This window comes from Oryctolagus cuniculus, chromosome 17 (genome assembly GCF_051225735.1).
Source record: "Oryctolagus cuniculus isolate XC-2025 breed Fujian yellow rabbit chromosome 17, ASM5122573v1, whole genome shotgun sequence".
NCBI lineage: Eukaryota > Metazoa > Chordata > Mammalia > Lagomorpha > Leporidae > Oryctolagus > Oryctolagus cuniculus.
The window spans coordinates 52,181,027-52,201,008 of record NC_142883.1 but is presented as its reverse complement, the minus strand read 5'-3'; the positions used below and the strand labels follow the sequence as shown (position 1 = coordinate 52,201,008).

Sequence of the window (19,982 nt, the reverse complement as noted above, 5' to 3'; positions counted from 1 at the left end):
TTATACCTCCTCTCCAAAACTACAGGGGTACAGTTGGATAGAAGGGAAAACTTACGTCCTATAGCACAGGATAATTATCATTGATAACAAATAATAATGTGCATTTCAAAATAGCTAGTAAAGAGGATTTTGAATGTTTCCAACACATAGAAATAAAAATCTGAGGGATGATCATTACATACTGTATACACGTATTAGAATCTTGCACTGTACCCAATACATGTGCAAAACTGCTGCAAGTCAATTAATAGGAGCAGAAGCGGCACAGCAGACGAAGCCCCTGCTTGGACACCCACGCACCACACAGAGTGCCAGTCCCAGTTCTGGCTGCCCTGCCTCTGCTCCAGCTTCCTACTAAGGTACCTGGAAAGAAGCAGATACGGGCTCAAATGCCACACACATCTGAAGACCTGAATGGGGTTCCTGGCTCCAGCCCAGCCCAGCCCTAACTTGTGGGAGTGAACCAGAATAAGATCTCTCTCTCGCTCTCTTTGCGTCACTTTGCTTTTTACTTTTTAGTTGAAAATGAACATTTTTAGAAATACTTACGCAGGGCCTGCACTATGGTGTAGTGTAAGCCACCTGCCTGCAAACACCAGCATCCCATATGGGCACTGGTTTGAGTCCCAGCTGTTCCTCTTCCAACCCAGCTCTCTGCTAATGCACCTGGGAAAGCAGCAGCAGATGACGCAAGTGCTTGGGTCCCTGCCACCCATGAAGGAGACCAGGATAAAGCTCCTGGCTCCTGCCTGGCCCAGTCCTGGTCATTGGGGCCATTTGGGGAATGAACCAGCAGATGAAAAAGATCTCTTTTTTTGTAACTCTACCTAACAAATAAATCTTTTTTAAAAATTATCCAATGGGGGGCCAGCGCTGTGGCACAGCGGGTTAACGCCCTGGCCTGAAGCGCCGGCATCCCATATGGTCGCCTATTCGAGACCCGGCTGCTCCACTTCTGATCCAGCTTTCTGCTATGGCCTGGGATAGCAGTGGAAGATGGCCCAAGTCCTTGGGCCCCTGCACCCATGTGGGAGACCCAGAAGAAGCTCCTGGCTCCTGGTTTTGGATTGGTGCAGCTCCGGCCGTTGCGGCCAATTGGGGAGTGAACCATCAGATGGAAGACCTCTCTGTGCCTCTCTGTGTAACTTTGACTTTCAAATAAATAAATAAATTTTTAAAAATATTACCCAATGGGCTGGCATTGTGGCACAATATGTTACCCTGCCATTTGTAATGTTGGCATTCCATATGGGCGCCAGTTCGAGTCCTAGCTGTTGCATTCCATTCCAGCTCCCTGCTAATGTGCCTGGGAAAGTAGCAGAAGATGGCCCCTGCCACTCATGTGGGGGACCCAGATAGAGTCCCTGGCTCCTGGCTTCAGCCTGGCCAAGCCCTGGCTGTTGAGGCTAACTGGGAAGTGAATCAGTGGATAGAAGCACACTCTCTCCCTCTCTATATATAACTCTTACTTTCAAATAAGTAAGTAAATCTTTTTTTAAAAAAGCAAATTAAAAATAATTTTTAAATGTATTTTAAAAATTAAAAATAGGGGCCAACACTGAGGTGCGGTGGGTTAAGCCACAGCTTGCAACACCAGCATCCCAAATCAGAGTGCCAGTTCAAGTCCTGGCACTTCCAGCCCCGCTCCCTGCTAATGCATCTGGGAGACAGCAGGTGATGACCCAAGTCCTTGGGTTTGTGCCACCCTCAAGGGAGACCCAGATGGAGTTCTTGGCCTGGCTTAGCTCTGGCTGCTACAGACTTCGGGGGAATGAGCCAGTGAATGAAGATCTTAATCTCTCTGCCTCTCTCTGTCATTGTGCCTTTTCAGTAGGTAAATCTTTAAAAAACAAAATGTTTAATAACACAAGATGCCACAAAGTGAAGAGGGGAACAACAGATTAGGGAAAATTTTGTTACATGGAAGGTTTATGTCAAAATTGTCAAGGAGCTCTAGCAGATTAAAAAAGGGATAAAAAACGAATAAACAAAAACAAAATATGTAAGAAATAACTTAGGGAGTCAGCATTGTGGCCCAGCAGGTTAAGCCACCTGCAACACTTGGCATCCCATGTGAGTGCTGGTTCATGTTGTGTCCCGGCTGCACTTCCCATCCAGCTACTTGCTACTGTGCCTAGGAAAGCAGTGGAAGATGGCCCAAGTGGTTAGGGCCCTGTACCCGTGTGGGAGACCAGGAAGGAGGTCCTGGCTGCTGGCTTCAGTCTGGCCCAGCCCTGGCCATTGCGGCTATTTGGGAGAGTGAACAAACAGATGGAGGATGGCTTTGTCCCTGTCTCTCTGTAAGTCTGCCTTTCAAATAAATAAATAATATTTTTAGAGATTTTATTTATTTTTTACTTGAGAGTCAGAGTTACACAGAGAGAAGAGAGGCAGAGAGAGAGAGAGGTCTTCCATCTGATGGTTCACTCCCCAACTGGCCGCAACAGCCGCAGCTGCGCCAATCTGAAGCCAGGAGCCTCCTCCAGGCCTCCCACGCAGGTGCAGGGGTCCAAGGACTTGGACCATCTTCTAGTGCTTTCCCAGGCCGTAGCAGAGAGCTGGATCAAAGTGGAGCAGCCGGGACTCGAACCAGTGCCCATATGGGATGCAGGCGCTTCAGGCAGGGCATTAACCCGCTGCACCATAGCGCCGGCGCCTAAATAAAATATTTTTTAAAAATTATTTAGACCGAGCCGGCGCCGTGGCTCAATAGGCTAATCCTCCACCTTGCGGCGCCGGCACACCGGGTTCTAGTCCCGGTCGGGACGCCGGATTCTGTCCCGGTTGCCCCTCTTCCAGGCCAGCTCTCTGCTATGGCCAGGGAGTGCAGTGGAGGATGGCCCAGGTGCTTGGGCCCTGCACCCCATGGGAGACCAGGAAAAAAGCACCTGGCTCCTGGCTCCTGCCAGGATCAGCGCGGTGCGCCGGCTGCAGCGGCGGCCATTGGAGGGTGAACCAACGGCAAAAGGAAGACCTTTCTCTCTGTCTCTCTCTCTCTCACTGTCCACTCTGCCTGTCAAAAAAAAAAAAAAAAAAATTATTTAGACCTTTATCAGGTGAAGGACTGACACGTGAAATTTATTGAGTTGGAAAAGATGACCAAAGTATGTATATGTTTCACCTTGGGTATAACAATGACCAAAACCGAGTGATCCTTACATATATGACACAAGGTGTGTGTTTATTATACATTCATGATAAAATTGTGCATATATAATGGTGTTTCAAAAAGTTTCCAAAGGATCTAGCACTTAAGATGTCCATGTCCCACACTGGAGTACCCGGGTTCAATTCCCAGCTCCGGCTCCTGACTCCAGCTTCCTGCTGATACAGACTATGGGAGGCAGCAGTGATGGTCCAGTGGTTCCTGCCACCCACACAGGACACTTGGTTGGAGTTCCCAGATCCCAGCTTCAGCTCAGCCCAGTTCCAGTGGTTGTAGGAATTTGGGGAGGGGTCTCTCTCTCCCTCTCTCTATACCTCCCAGATTAATTAATTATCTTTATGATTAAAAATGTCCATGGAAAATATATACTACGAAAAAAATTTTTCAGACTTCAAAAAAATTTTTATAAAGATTTATTTATTGGCTGGCGCAGTGGCTCAATAGGCTAATCCTCCGCCTTGCGGTGCTGGCACACTGGGTTCTAGTCCCGGTCGGGGTGCCGGATTCTGTCCCGGTTGCCCCTCTTCCAGGCCAGCTCTCTGCTGTGGCCAGGGAGTGCAGTGGAGGATGGCCCAAGTGCTTGGGCCCTGCACCCCATGGGAGACCAGGAAAAGCACCTGGCTCCTGGCTTTGGATCAGCGCGATGCGCCGGCCACAGTGCCCCAGTCACGGCGGCCATTGGAGGGTGAACCAATGGAAAAAGGAAGACCTTTCTCTCTGTCTCTCTCTCTCACTGTCCACTCTGTCAAAAAAAAAAAAAAAGATTTATTTATTTATTTATTTGAAAGTCAGAGTTGCAGCAAGGTGGGGAGAAAGAGAGAGAGAGAGATCTTTCATCCACTAGTTCCCTCCCAAAATGGCTGCAGAGACACCGATCAGGGCTAGACCAGGCTGAAGCCGGGAACCAGCAGCTTCATCTCCGCCTCCTACGTGAGTGCAGGGGCTCGAGCTCGTGGGCCACCCTCTGTTGCTCTCCCAGGCATATTAACAGGGAGCTGGATTGGAAGTGGAGCAGCCCAGTGCCATATGGATGCTGGAACTGCAGGCAGCGGCTTAACACACTGCGCCAGGGCACCGGCCCCAGACTTAAAAAATTTTTTTGCACCAGGGGCCGGTGCCGTGGCACAGGTTAATCCTCCGCCTGCGGCGCTGGCATCCCATATGAGCACCAGTTCTAGTCTCAGCTGCTCTACTTCCAACCCAGCTCTCTGCTATGGCCTGGGAAAGCAGTAGAAGATGGCCCAACTCCCTGGGCCCCTGCACCCACATGGGAGACCCAGAAGAAACTCCTGGCTCCTGGCTTCAGATTAGCACAGCTCCAGCCATTGCAGCCAACTGGGGAGTGAACCAACGGAAGGAAGACTTTTCTCTTTGTCTCTCCCCCTCACTGCCTATAACGCTACCTCTCAAATAAAATAAATAAAATCTTTAAAAAAAGTTTTGCACCAAAATATCTAAATTCCATTTCCCATGACTTTTTAAGCACCCTTGTGTATATGAATATGTAATAAAACTACTTTTCGGCCGGTGCTGCGGCTCACTAGGCTAATCCTCCGCCTGCGGCGCCAGCACCCCAGGTTCTAGTCCCAGTCAGGGCGCCGGATTCTGTCCCGGTTGCTCCTCTTCCAGTCCGGCTCTCTGCTATGGCCCGGGAAGGCAGTGGAGGATGGCCCAGGTCCTTGGGCCCTGCACCCCATGGGAGACCAGGAGAAGCACGTGGCTCCTGGCTTCGATTGGCGCAGTGCACCAGCCGCAACACACCAGCCGTAGCGGCCACTTGGGGGGTGAACCAATGGAAAAAGGAAGACCTTTCTCTTTCTCTCTCTCTCACTGTCTAACTCTGCCTGTCAAAAAAAAAAAAGAAAAAGAAAAAAAACTATTTTTCAAAGCAAATGGCAATACCAACTGATTGCAAAAAATATCCACAAAAATAAAAAAAGAAAATCAGGAGCCAGCATTATGAAGCAGCAGATTAAACAACTGCCTGTGCTGCTGGCTTCCCATGTGGGCCCTTGTTCACACCCAGGCTGCTCCATTTCTGATCCAGCTCCCTGCCGGTGCACCTGGGAAAGCAGCGGAAGATGGCCCAAGTGCTGGGGCCCCTGCACCCACCTGGGAGACCCGAATGAAGTTCCAAACTCCTGGTTTGGCCTGGTCCATCCACAGCAATTGGGGCCACATGGGGAGTGAACCCGTAGATGGAAAGTCTCCCCCCACCCTCTCTGCAATTCTGCCTTTCAAATAAAGAAATACTTAACAAAAAAGTCATAAATTCCTCCCCTCCCCTTATCGAGCAATATAACTGCTGTGTCTAACCACCCACTCTTCTGTCCTGTGTCTTTGTATACAAACTTAGGCTCCTGCAGGTCTGATATCTTGTTTTGAGGTCAATGTTTCTTCTATTTAACTTCTCCCATCTGTCTCTAAGCATTTGATGATGTTCGTTTCACCATAAACCACCCATCCTTTTTGCCCCAGCTTCAATGCTGCCTCTTCTAAGAACGCTTCCTGGACCAGCTCTGTGGGGCAGCAGGTTAAACCTTGTGCTGCTGGCATCCCGTGTGGGCACCGGCTCCAGTTCTGGCTGCTCCACTTCTGATCCAGCTCCCTGCTAGTGCACCTGGGAAAGCAGCGGAAGATGGCCCGAGTGCTTGGGCCCCTGCACCCACCTGGGAGACCCAGAGAGAGCTCCTCGCTCCTGGCTTTAGCCATGCCCAGCCCCAGCTGTTGCAGCCATTTGGGGAGTGAACCAGAGGATGAAGATATCTCTGTCGCTCCCTCTCTCTCTTTGTAACTCTCCTTTCAAATAACTAAAATAAACCTTTAAAAAAAGAAAGCTTCCCTTTGAGGCCCCCAGCAGGGAGTGGCTGGTCCGGGAATTTTCTCATCACCAGCTTTCTCCCCTTCCTGGATCACGTTTCGCTCTACCTTGTATGAGTTTCTCGTGTGTTCCTCACCTTTTCCGTTAAACTGGGGAGCTCCTTGGGGGCAGGAACTCTGCCTCCTTCATAAGTGTGTCTTCATGGTGCCTAGAATGCACACAGTAGGCACTTTGTGAGTACGGTTGAATGAAGGAGTGTAGACATCCTCCCGCTGTTGCACTGAATGACCTCAAGATGTTGTGCACGAAGCCAGCCAAGGCGAGGCAGGCCGCTGGCAGTTAAGACACCCTTGGAACCCCCACATCCCGTATCAGAGCGTCTGAGTTCAGATCCTGGCCCTTCCACTTGGGACCCAGCTTTCTGCTAATGCGCACCGGGAGAGGCAACAGATAATGGCTCCAGTATGCGGGCCCCTGCCGCCCACGTGGGACTCAGATTGAATTCCAGGCTTCTGGTTTTGGCTAAGACCAGCCCTGGCTGCTGCCAGCATTTGGGAATGAACCAGCAAATGTAAGGTCTCTGTCACTGTCTCTCTGTCTCTCTGTCTCTCTCTCTCTTTTTAATAGAAATTTATTTATTTTATTTGAAACGCAGAGTTACAGAGAGGCAGAGAGAGAGAGGTCTTCTATCTGCTGGTTCACTCCCTAAATGGCCGCAATGGCAGGAGCTGGGCCAATCTGAAGCCAGGAGCCAGGAGCTTCTTCTGGGTCTCCCACATGGGTGCAGGGGCCCAAGCACTTGGGCCATCCTCAGCTGCTTTCCCAGGCGCATTAGCAGGAAGCTAGATTGTAAGTGGAGCAGTCAGGACTCAAACTGGCGCCCATATGGGATGCCGGCACTGCAGGCTGGGCTTTAACCCGCTGCACCACAGCACTGGCCCCTCTGTCTTTTAATAAATAAAAATGTCTTACAACATTAGTCGAGGTGAAGGAGAGGGGACAGGATGCTTGGGCACTGGAAGGAAGAGACAAAGGCAGGAAGCAACCCCCAAACATGGGTAACCCTGGAATCGCCCACAAACCCCCTCCACTCTCTTCCCAGGGCTCAGAAAGGAACAACCGGCACACAGGGCTCTGTGTGTGATATATATTTATATATATAGTTGCTCTCATTTTATTGTACTTTATCCTCTTTTTACAGTAGATCTGACACAGGCATTAAATAACTGCAGAGAGAGAGACCACTGTGGGAGGGGTGGGTGCAGGAAAGCTGGGGACCCAATGGGAAGAGACGTGGATCAGCAAGAGGGAGAAGGGAGGGGCCCGTGGGGGGAGGCGGGGCAGCATTAACAGAGGAAAGGGGGGTTAGAGAGATCAGGAGGTGAAGGGACAAGGGGAGAAAAGGTTAAAATGCCTCAGAAGCTAAGGACACTCGGGGCAGGGGGCCCTCGCTGAACATTCTAGGGGCGTTCTGGGGTGTTTCCTGTAAAGGCAGAAGAGCTGGGAGAGACGGAGCCAAGAAATTCGGATCCTGGACGGAGGCGGGCATTTGAAACTTTGGGGATGGCATGCGTAGGAGACGGAAGGGATTAGTGATTTGTTGATAACTTGCTAAGGCCAGAGAGAGAGGACAGTGGGGGCCACCGCTGTGGCTCGGGGAGGGAGGTGGAGCAGTCCCACACCAAGCACATTTCCCAAGGTAGCCACTAGGGACGGGGCCAAGACGGCCACCCCTCCCCCAGAGCTCCCTGGGAAGTGGAACTTGAAGGATATTCTGGGAAGGCAAATGGGGGAAGGGCGCCATCGAAAGAAACAGAATTCAGCCCAGGTCAACCCTGCCCTCCTGAGTCAGTCCTGGCTCTTGGGGGTGACAGGAGGGACAGGGAGGGAACCAGGGGGCGCTAGAGGATGTTGGAGAAGGATCCTTAGGGACTCCATTTCCAGTCCCTGTTTTCCAGCTGATGGGGTCACCATGGGGTGAGAAGAAGCAGGATGGGCCAGGGAAGAGGGGCAAGGCCACAGAACCAACCACCTTGTGCTCAGGCACCGACCAATGGCTGCCTTCCAGAGGCGGGACTAGGGAGCGAGCCAGAGAGGTCAAAATCCTTCAAGACAGGGACAGCGTGGACCAAGCGGGAGGGTGGGGACAGAAAGGAACAGAGGCGGAAGCTCGGGAACGGAGGTGAGAAAGACGAGGGCTGACACAAGGGACGTGTGTGTGTATGCGTGTGTGTGGGTGTGTGTGCATGTGTGTAGGGCAGGGGGTAAGTGGGTGTTTTCTGTAGCACCCAAGGGAAAGGGGGGCAGAAGTGGTAGCTGCAAGGGCACTCCACTCGCAACCACAGCAGAACCAACCACTCCGCGGCCTTCTGGGTAACCCACCTCCCCGATCCAGCCGAGCTAAGGTTGGAGGAAGTTGGGGTGGGGGGAATGTGTGTAGCCAGGGGGGTCACAGCGCACATCAGAAGTCAAGGAGAAAGGTGTGAGGCTCAGACAAGTCATAGCTCTGTTATAAAAAATACCTTTGGGGTGGGTGAGGGAGGGATCAGGCAGGGTCAGGGACATTCCAGAAGCATCCACAGGAGAGAGGTGGGGGTGAGAGGAAGGGGCCTCAGGTTTTGTTGATGCGCAGTTTGAAGGCCACGCGGCCGGCGAACTTGTCCCGCTCGTCATCAGTGGCAATGTTGGCGGCGTTGATGCGGCATTCCACGTTCACCTCCACATTGGGGGTCACGTTCAGGAACTTCACGGCCACCAGGGGCTGTGTGTAGTTCACCTGGGCCACAGGGGAGCAAGGGTCTAGGCCTAGAGCAGCCCCACCTTCTCCCCAATGCCCCCTGTGTCTCCCGAGGAGTCACCATCCCCGGACGCTCCCCGACTTACGTGGAACTTTTTGCCGTAGTAGGGGAAGTACATGAGGTCGATGTTGCCATTGGCTGGGAACATGACGAAGTTGCCCAGATTCTCAGCGTCTTCATCTCGCTGTGCGGGTACAGGAAGCGGGAGGGGTGAGCGCTTTAGGGAAGGCACCCCAAAGCTCACTATACTCCTCTTGGCTTTTTCTTTGCCCCAAGTTATCCCTGCCTTGAGCTGTGGAGTGCTAGGTGCCTGTGCAAGTGTGTGAACGGGTAGCCCGGTTCTCATCACACAGCGAACCCCTAAAAAGATGCTAAGGACACCAAGGCCTCCTACTCTACTCCTGCCCCAGTTCTTACCCCATCCTCAGGAATCGGTCTCTGGAGCAGAGCCAAGAGAGAACAGACAAACGGGTGAGCTCTCGGGGGAAGCAGGGAGGGGACAGCATGGGGAGGGGCAGAGGTTTCTAGGGAGGACGAAGTGGGGGAGCCGGGCACCAGGGACGCTTAGGGGTGGCAGATGGTGCAGAGAGAGCAGCGGCTACCAGGGATCTACAGGGAACTGGCGGAGAGGAGCGAGACACGAGGGAGGGCAGGGACACAGACGACCAGGGCAGGAGAAGGAGAAGGCAGGAGGCTAGAGGGAGAGGCCAGAAGTCAAGACTTTGGAGGAGGACGAGGCGTGTGTTTAACCCCTTGAGAGCGGGCATCTGCATCCTAGGGAAGCAAGAGGTGCGGGAGCCCCTTGGAGGCGAAGCCACACTGAAGCCCCCTCTTACCCCCTTGTCCCTATAGTGTAGGGGCCTCTGGCAAGCAAAGAAAATAACGGAGACATGAGCGAGTCACACGGAAACCACCAAGAACACACAGGGAAGCAGGAAGCAGGGCCACGCCAACTCACCTTCCCGGCACAGGTAACGTTCATGCTCTGGTTGGCTCCTGCATAGAAGTTGATGACCTGCAGTGAGGAGGGACGGTGGTGACAGTTAGGGAAGCTGTCACCGCCACGGGCATCCAACCGTCCAGCTGCCAAGCTCAGCCTCCCACGGCCCCACCTTCCTCTTCTCTCAACTCCTCAAATATCCAAAAATCTCTCTGAGGCCTGGCAGCCCCAGTGACCAGACACAGGTGTCAGCGGACGGTGGCCCCCCGAGGACAAAGGTCACGGTACCCGGTTCATCTTGATGAAGACACAGGGCTGCCCAGTGCTGTAACCGTAGTGGGTGGGGTCCCCGATGCCAGAGCAGTTGCCCAGCTGAGTGCGGTTGAATTGGCAAGCGCGTTTCGGGTAGTTGAGGACTCCGTTATCCGGCTGTTCGTAATAGCGCCCGGGGCGGCACACATCATTCTTTTGGGCTTGGATGGAGTCATTGTAAGCTAAGGAGGTAGAAGGAAGCAGAAAAGTCACAAGCCCAAGGTGGGGCTCCAACCCCCTGCCCAAGGTCCCAGACGACCACAGAGCCAGCCCCACACTCACGTTCCAAGAACTTGTTGAGTTTCTGGACGTGCTGGTCCCAGCTTTCAGTGTCACTGACATTGACAATGACGTCAAGGTTCTCAGTCTTGGGGCGAATCATCAAGCCTACAGCAGCAGACATGGGTGGGAGTGGGGGGTCATGGAAGATGAGGGGCCACACTCAGAGGGAAGAAGATGGGCATGGAGACACCAGGGCAAGGTGCAGAAAAGCACAGCTCCCCAGCACACAGGGAGTGGCTCACCGGAAGCAAACGCCGGAACGCCGCGGCGAGTGTTTGAGAGGGCTGAGGGCGTGGCAGCCCCTCACTCACCGGGTGTGGCCAGTCGGTCCTGGTACTTGGGGGTATGTTCAGAGACAGTCTGCAGCATCACCCACATGGTGAGGGTGAACATGGCGGTGAGGAAGCCGTAGAAGACGAGGTAGAAGAGGAGGATGAAGGCTAGGGAGGAGGAAACGGGTCAGTAGGTTCAAAGTCTCCCGCCATGACCTCACCTCTCCCCACACACCCTTCCAGCCACTGAGGAGTTCTGCGCTGGGCTGATGGCAGAGCCAAGGGGACGGCTCAGAGCTGTCCCCCAGGGAGCAAAATGAGACAAACTGGAAACAGGCAGTTGTGTCTGGCTTCCAGCCAGGACTCCCAGCCCCCTCCTGGTCCTGGAGCACAGCGAAGCCCAACCTTGTGAAAACCACAAGAGACCTAAAACTCTTGTTGCTGGGACAACCCCAAGTACAGGCCGCTGTCATTTTGCCTCCAATTACGTTTCCAACTTCCCAGCCATGCATGGCCCTGAAAAGGCACAACATCTGTTCCGGCAATCCTGCTTGCTCCTCGTGCCTAAGGCTGTCCTTCTGAAGCAGCTCCCGGCCACCATTCACCTCCAAGCTCTCCTACCACCCTGCAGAGCCTGGACCCACTGACGGCAGTGCGACCCTCCCCTCTCCTGGAGCCCCCAGAACCAAACCTGGACACTCTGGCCTAGCTACCAGATCTCTGTCTGAGACAGCTGCAAAGCTTGCACAGTCAGCTCACCCTCAACACACACACACACACACACACACACACACACACACACACACACACCGAGCCCTGGGCAGCAGGGGGCCTGAAGGCAGAGTTCCCACAGCCTTCCTTTGACCCCTCCCCTCTCCAGGCTCTCTCAGCATGTGGTAAGGGCCTCCTGCTCCGATCACCTGAGACCACAGGCTTTTACACCCTTCCATCTCCCTGAAGTCCCTGCAGATTCTCTAAGCATGCATGGAGCCCTAGGGGCTGGCCCCCAAGGGCAGGGATTTCGCTGGACTCCCCTCTGGGGGCCCCAGGTGGGTGGGCTGATGGGGATCACATCCCATCAGTGTGGATGAAAGGCAAATTGTGTCGCACAGACTTCCCTGCCTGTGAACCCCTTTCAGAATCCCACCCCTCACTGCACCTGTGCCCATCGCCAAGCCCCTGACCACGGACAACTCCCTCCACACCCTAAGCCCTGCCCTGCCACCATTCCCACAGACACACCCCGCGATGATGTGCACATCTCACCAGCCGCCCCTAGCTCCAAAGACATCTGGGCGGAATATCCAGCCCCTAAAGCCCCAGGGGGTCACCCTCCCCTGCAGCCCCTCCATCCAAAAAGCAGCCACCGACGACTCCAAACACCAGGAGGTGGGAGACTGGACCCACAACTTCGGCTGTTTAGAACCCCCTCACACACGCCCCCCTCTAAGACCCGCCCCCTCATGAATGTTCCCAGGGTCCAGGCGTGGGCATGAGCTAAAAATAGCTGGGCTGGCGAGCTGGTGGGAGCCGGAGGCAGGGAAGGGGCGCCCTTCCGAGGCGGGGGCCGGCGGCGCAGAGCGCAAAGGCCCCGAGAGAGGGCGTGAGCGCCGCGGCGCGGACACGCGCGCAGAGCCCGCGACCCCCCGCCCGAGGGGGCTCCGCGGGGGGCGGGAAGGCGGCAGTGACCTACTTTCTCCGCCTCCGCAGCGGCCAGCCGGGGAGATTAGACCGGTGATTCGGCCCCCTCCCAGCCCCGAGCCCGGCAGGGGGGCCGGACGCCGGGAACCGGGAGGGGAGCTGGGGCCGAGCCGGCAGGATCGTGCGCCCCTGAGGCGTCGCCTCGCCGCCTCCCCAAGCCCCTCGCGCGCCGACCCTGCGTACCCCAGCTGGTCCCAGTGCGGCCCATGAACTGGTGCGTCCTCGGGTTCCACACGAACTCCTTCCACTCCTCAACCACCTGCCCGCAGCTCTTCTTCTCTTTCTGGATGACCATCTTGGCGGCGCGGGGCGAGTCCCGGCGCGGGGCGGGGGGCTGCGGAGAAGCGGGGGCGCCGCGCGCTGGAGCCCTCCACGCGCTGGAGCGTGCGGGGAACAGAGGCGCTGGGAGCGAAGGAGCCCCCTCTCAGATATGCAGCTGCTGCGAATCCCCGGGTGCACGGCCACGCGCGGCGGGGTGCTGGCAGCGCGGCGGAGGTGCTGCTATGCTAGGCCCCCCGACTGCGACGGAAAGGGGAGCTGTCAGGGCAGGGATGGATAACAAGGGGAGGGGTGCGACGCAGCTTCAGCCCTCAGACCGCCTGGAAGCAAACCGAAAAGGGGTGCGAAAAAACAGACGGCTACGAAACCCGAGCGAAACGCAGAGAACAGCGGGGTGCAAAGAGGCAGGGAGAGGTGGGGGAGGGGGCCGCCCCGAAATCCAAGATGCCAAGAATCTGAGGAACGGGGTGGGTGACCGCTCAGGGCTCCAGTGGTGGCTCGGCCGCGAGGGTGGGGCGGGGACGCGCAGTTGGGGGACAGCCTGGGATGAGGGTCCCCCGGGCGGAGGCTCCGCTCCTCAGCAGTGCGGGGCCCGCGGTCTCGGCGCGCGGTCTTTATACTCTGCGGCTCTGAGGGTGCCCGCCTCCTTCCCACCCCCCAGAAGCCCCGCCCCCCGCCGTTGGCCAGGGCGACCTCATGCATATGCAAATATGGAGCTAGCCCTTGGGCCCGCCCCCCTGCCGCCTCTTTGGGACCAGGCTGTCTGTCCCCTGTCCCCACCAGATACTGGACTGGAACAGGGTGGAAGGAAGGGTACAGGGCGAGTATGGGTGGAGTAGAGAGAGAGAGAGATAACCCCCGGGAGACTCAGAGACTGCTCAAAGATGGGGCCCCAAGCAGGGAGTTAGAAAAGCACTAAGATATACGAGGAGATGCCCCGGAAGGGTCCAGATGTGAGAGGAGTGGAGAAAAGCCAAAGACCAGGAAAGACGGCCGAGACACCAGCGGGGATGCTGGACCAAACCACACACAGACCTCCAGAAGCCCCCGCAGGAGGGCAATCCTCATCCCGTCCCCAAGACCCCCTATAAGAGGCGCGGGTTCTCCATCTTCCCAGCACAGGTTCTCCTGAAGCCCTGTTCCCAGCATGGCCCGGAGACCCCAGCCCTGTAGCCGGGCCTGCTCAGGGGTTCGGCCCACACCCCCAGCTCCATGCCTGAATTTCCCTCCCACCTCCTTATTGAGGAGACTGTGTGCAGCTGTCTTTCAAGAGAGGCCAAGACAGGTTCAAGTGAAGTGCCAGCTCTCACAAGGCGGCAGCGGCCCACTGCCAGGGAGGGGAGGAGAGGAGGGAGTTGTTTAAGCATTACAGCTTCGGGGCTGGCGCTGTGGCATAGCAGGTAAAGCTGCCGCCTGCAGTGCCAGCATTCCATGTGGGTGCCGGTTCCAGTCCCGGCTGCTCCACTTCCCATTCTGCTCTCTGCTATGGCCTGGGATAGCAGTAGAAGATAGCCCAAGTCCTTGGGCCCCTGCACCCGCGTGGGAGACCTGGAGGAAGCTCCTGGCTCCTGGTTTCAGCCTGGCTCAGCTCCGGCCATTGCAGCCGTTTGGGGAGTGAACCAATGGATGGAAGACTGACCTTTCTCTCTCCCTCTCTCTCTCTCTCTCTCTCTCTGCCTCTCCTTCTCTCTCTATGTAAATCTGGCTTTCAAATAAATAAATCTTAAAAAAAAAAAAAAAGAAAGAAAAGAAAGAAAGAAAAGAATCACCAGCTTCAAATCTTGTCACTTTTGCTTGGAGACATTCTTTGCTTTCCACACTCAGCCTAAATCCCTGGCCCAGGTCCTCAACATCTCTCCTATCACTCTTGTCCTCAAACAGAGTCCCTCCAGTCCGGTGCCAGCTCGTGACGTGCAACCTGCTCAGCTGCCAAAGGCCCCAGCTCAGAATTGCTTGCTTGCATGCTTTGCCATCTCCATCTTGAAATTCTTCATAGCTTTATCTTTGAACTTGTGCTTTGTAGATAAGCTCCAGTGGAACACTGGAACATGGGTGTGAGCAGGTGCACGTGACATGCTGGCCCCACCACACGAATTCTGGTTTACCTGCGATTCCTGGAAGTAGACTCAAAGGCAGTTCCACTAGACTCAAAGCAAGCACGAAGGGAATGTGTTATGTCTACATAACTAAGTGAGTTCATCTACAATTTTTTTTTTTTAATTTTTATTTGACAGAGTTAGAGAGAGAGAGAGAGACAGAGAGAAAGGTCTTACTTCCGTGGTTCACCCCCAAATGACTGCTACGGACAGCGCTGCGCTGATCCGAAGCCAGGAGCCAGGTGCTTCCTTCTGGTCTCCCATGCAGGTGCAGGGCCCAAGCACTTGGGCCATCCTCCACTGCCTTCCCGGGCCATAGCAGAGAGCTGGACTGGAAGAGGAGCAACCAGGACTAGAACCCAGCACCCACATGGGATGCCAGCACTGCAGGCAGAGGATTAACAAGTGAGCCACAGCACCGGCCTCGTCTACAATTGAGAGTGCTGATAGATGCGAGGCCACACTTTGTGGTGGAAGCAGAACTTAATTTGAATGCGGAAAACAAGCAACATCATTCTACCTTTCCGTGTGCGCGATGAGGGCATCCTGCCTGTCTTGGCTGAGTCATGTTTCTTCTCTATGTTAATTTATGTCCAAAATAAGTAAATCTGAAAACAAAACAAAAATAAAAGAAAGTTATTTGAAAGTCAGAGTTACAGAGAGGGAGAGAAAGAGAGAGCAGGGGGCTAGTGCTGTGGCATACAGGGTAAAGCTGCTGCCTGAAGCACCGGCATCCCGTATGTGCACTGGTTCAAGTCCTGGCTGCTCCACTTCCGATCAAGCTCCCTGCTAATGCAGGGAAAGCACTGAAAGATGGCCCAAGTCCTTGGGCCCCTGCACCCACATGGGAGACCCAGATGAAACTCCTGCTCCTGGCTTCAGCCTGGCCCAGCCCTGACCATTGCAGCCATTTGGAGAATGAACCAGCAGATGGAAGATGGATTTCCCTGTATCTCTCTCTCTCTCTCTCTCTCTGCCTCCCCTTCTCAGTAACTCTGACTTTCAAATATATAAATCTTAAAAAGAGAGAGAGAGAGAGAGAATGGAAGGAAGGAAGGAAGGAAGGAGGAAAGAAAGAAAAAGAAAAGAAAAAGAAGGAAGGAAGGAAGAATTAGAGCAGCTGGGACACAAATTGGTACCCATATGGGATGCCAGCATCACAGGCTGTGGCCTTACCCGCTATGCCACAATATTGGTCCCATTAATTTTTAATTTTTAATAGCAAAGAGAAACACCACAAGAAGTCAAGAGAAGAACTGTGGGAGAAAGGAAAATATTTAGTCTCTTGGTGCCTCTAACAGCACTTGTCCCCTGCTGTTTGAACAACACTTTGCACTTGGTCTCCCAGATCGTGCAGAGCTGGTCCTGCTTCAGTCTGTTTTGCAGGAGACTCGATTAATTTTCTTAAAATACAGCTTTAATTAGGCCACTCCTCAGTTCAAAAGTCTTCACTGGCTCCCTGCTCCCCAGCAGGAGGGAGTCCTGCTCCCCGCATTGGACTGCAGGGTGCCCCACAGCCCACACCCAGCCAGGGTCCTCTGCCTCCTTTCTCGCTAACTCCACCCGGTCCTGCGCTGCAACTAAGCTGACCACTCCCAGGGCAGACTGTGCTCATTCTTTTCTTTCTTTCTTTCTTTTTAATTAATTAATATATTTATTTGAATGGCAGAGAGAGAGACAGAGACAGAGACAGAGACAGAGACAGAGAGGGAATCTTCCATTCACTGGTTCATGCCCCAGATGGCTGTAACGACCAGGGTTGGGCCAGGCCTAAGCTAGGATCCAGGAGCTTCCTCCAGGTCTCCCATGTGGGTGCAGGGGCTCGAGCACTTGGGCCTTCCTCCACTGCCTTCTCTGCTTATTCCTGACTTCACACCTGGGTTCATTTCATTTTCTCCTCCTAGAAGTTTGCCCGTCCTCAGAGCCCAGCTCCAACTCCCATTCATTCATTCATTCATTCATCCAGCGCATACCTAATGAGCACTGGCTTACAGCTGATGAGGCTCTGGCCCCTTTGCTCCTGGGGACCAATCTAGCAGCCAAGAAAAATAAGTGAACAAAACAATGTCAATGTTAGGCAGAAAGAGTAAGACAGAGTGGTGCATCAGAAAGTTCCTGGATAGTCAGGGATGGTTTTCCTAAGGAGCAGACATTTCAAAGAAAAAAGATTGGGGGCTCGTGCTGTGGCGTAGCTGGTAACACCACTGGCCTGCAGTGCTAGCATCCCAGATGTGCTTCGGTTCGAGTCCCGGCTACACAACTTCCGATCCAGCTCTCTGCTGTGGCCTGGGAAAGAAGTAGAAGATAGCCCAAATCCTTGGGCCCCTGCAACCACATGGGAAGACCTGGAGGAGGCTCCTGGCTCCTGGCTTCGGATCAGCGTAGCTCCAGCTGTTGCGGCCAACTGAAGAGTGAACCAGCAGATGGAAGACCTCTCTCTGCCTCTCCTTCTGTCTTTGTGTAACTCTGGCTTTCAAATAAATAAATGTCTTTTTTAAAAAAATTTATTTCTTCATTTGAAAGGCAGAGTGATGGGACCAGGAGTCGGGGCAGGAGGAGAGATCTTCCAACCGCTGGTTCCTTCCACAAATCCCCGCGACAGCCAGGGCTTGGTCGAGCCGAATCCAAAAGCCTAAAACTTCATCCAGGTCTCCCACAGGGACAGCAAGAATTCAAGTACTTGAGGCATCCCCTGCTGCCTTCCCATGCACAGTAACAGGAAGCTGGATAGGAAATGGAGGATCTCGCACTGAAGCCAGGCACTCTGATATGGGATGTAGGCATCCCAGTAGCAGCCTAAACCACTGTGCCACAATGCCCATTCCCTTCTTAAATTTTATCTATTTATTTACATATTTAACAGAGAGAGAGAGAGAGAGAGAGAGAGAGAGAGAGATGTTCCCATTCACTGGTTTACTCCCTAAATGCTTGTAACAATCTTCCTGGCTGGGACCAAAGCTGGGAGGTTGGGAACTGCATCCAGGTCTCACACATGGGTGATAGAAATCCAATTACTTGAGCCGTTGTCAATGCCTTCCGAGGTCTGCATTAATAGGAAAGTGGAGTCAGGAGCCTGAGACAGGGACCAAACCCAGGCATTCTCTTTTTTTTTTTTTTTTTTGACAGGCAGAGTGGACAGTGAGAGAGAGAGACAGAGAGAAAGGTCTTCCTTTTCCGTTGGTTCACCCTCCAATGGCCGCCGCGGCCAGCGCGATGCGGCCGGCGCAGCGCGCTGATCCGATGGCAGGAGCCAGGAGCCAGGTGCTTTTCCTGGTCTCCCATGGGGTGCAGGGCCCAAGCACCTGGGCCATCCTCCACTGCACTCCCGGGCCACAGCAGAGGGCTGGCCTGGAAGAGGGGCAACCGGGACAGAATCCGGTGCCCCGACCGGGACTAGAACCTGGTGTGCCGGCGCCGCTAGGCGGAGGATTAGCCTAGTGAGCCGCGGCGCCGGCCCAGGCATTCTCATTTGGGATGCAGGTGTCCTAGCTGCTCGGCCAAACGTCCATCCTGGGAGGATTTAATGTGAGACTTCAATGACCCAAAGGAGCTGGGGAGAGGTGGGGGAAGAGCTTTCTTTTTTTAAATTTATTTATTCATTTGAAAGTCACAGTGAGAGAGAGGAGAGGCAGAGAGGTCTTCCATCCAATGGTTCACTCCCCAGTTGGCTGCAAACGGCTGGAACTGCACCAATCCGAAGCCAGGAGCCAGGAATTTCTTCTGGGTCTCCCATGCGGGTACAGGCCCAAGGACTTGGGCCATCTTCTACTGCTATCCCAGGCCACAGCAGAGAGCTGGATCAGAAGAGGAGCAGCTGGGACTAGAACCGGCGCCCATATGGGATGCCGGCACCTCAGGCCAGGGCGTTAACCCGCTGAGCCACAGCACCCACCCGGAAGAGCTTTCTGAGAAGAAGAAAGTGCAAGTTTAAGGCTGGGCATTCCAATGGAAGGCCAGAGCCGTAGGGCAAGAGTCCTGAGAGGCATGCTTGGGGCCAAATCATGCAGGTCCTTGCAGATCGCAGGGAGCACTTTGGATTTCAATTCAGCCTTCATAGAAATAACTCTAGGGTTTGAGCAGGGCAGTGATGTGATCAAATTTAATGAGAGTCGCCAAGGAGGCCATGTGGAGAGAAGGAAGCAAGGAGAGCAGAGTTCCACAACAAGTTGTGGGGCGGGGGGTGTGGCTCCAGGGCAGCAGGTCTGCAGATGGAGATGGGAAGAGGGTTTCAGGGTCTACACTGGAGGCAGAGTGAAGGGTGCGGTGAAAGAGAGGAATCAAGGCTGATGCCTAAGTTTTTGTCCTTTTTAAAAAAAAGATTTTATTTATTTATTTGAGAGGTAGAGTTACAGACAGTGAGAGAGACAGAGAGACAGAGAGAAAGGTCTTCCTTCCGTTGGTTCACTCCCCAAATGGCCGCAATGGCTGGAGCCACACCAATCCGAAGCCAGGAGCCAGGAGCTTCTTCTGGGTCTCCCACATGGGTGCAGGGACTCGAGCATTGGAACATCATCCACTGGTTTCCCAGGCACATGAGCAAAGAGCTGGATCAGAAGTGGAGCTGGTGCTGCAGGCGGGGGCTTAATCTGCTGTGCCACAATGCCAGCTCCATGTCTTTTCAACTAGATTCCAAACTCTCTGTGTTTTTTTTTTTAATGTCTATTTATTTATTTGAAAGACAAAGGAGGGGAGGCAGAGAGACAAAGAGACAGAGAGATTTTCCATCTGCTGGTTCACTCCCTAACCGCCTGCAACAGCCAAGGCTGGGCCAGTCAAAGCCAGAAGCCATGGACCTAAGTACTTGGTCCACCATCTGATGCTTCTCAGGATGCAAATCAACCAGAAGCTGGATCAGAAGCAGAATAGCCAGGACTCAAACCCAGGCACTCGGATATGGGATGCAGGTGTGCCAGGGGGTGGCTTAACTCACTGTTCTGCACCATAATGCCTGCCCCAGACCTTCGTCTTTGTCTATTTATGTGCCCTGCACACCCAGCAATGCAGAGAGCTGCCAAAGATAATGCCTGGTTGATGAACTGCACTTAAACATGGAACGGCTCCTTCTGCAAGAACCCCCAGGGATGCAAGCTGCTCTTTCCTTCATCAGGGTCAGGAGCGTTGGAATGGTCACGCCTCAGTCTGGAGACAGGAAACCTGGTCCCTAACCTCAAGACACAACCTCAACACAGCCCTAGAGGCCCCCTGCTCACCAGGAGGGAAAGAATGAGTGTCCCCTGCATTGGGTCGTCTCCTGTAGGTTAGGAAGCAGTGGCCCCGCATTGATGTTCACAGCAAAACAAACTGAGCAAGGGAAG

The 19,982-nt window shown here is 54.0% G+C and overlaps 1 protein-coding gene across 1 annotated transcript; it reads right to left on the bottom strand.

Moving 5' to 3' along the window:
• Positions 1 to 8,471: 8,471 nt before the first annotated feature.
• Positions 8,472 to 12,587, bottom strand: ATP1B2 (ATPase Na+/K+ transporting subunit beta 2). The gene is made up of 7 exons (NM_001082780.1): positions 12,476 to 12,587; positions 10,631 to 10,759; positions 10,320 to 10,424; positions 10,014 to 10,219; positions 9,744 to 9,800; positions 8,871 to 8,969; positions 8,472 to 8,763 (listed from the first exon to the last, which is right to left on the bottom strand). Exons 1-7 carry the CDS (start codon positions 12,585 to 12,587, stop codon positions 8,599 to 8,601), a joined length of 873 nt encoding a protein of 290 aa, NP_001076249.1. The 3' UTR covers positions 8,472 to 8,598.
• Positions 12,588 to 19,982: the final 7,395 nt, after the last annotated feature.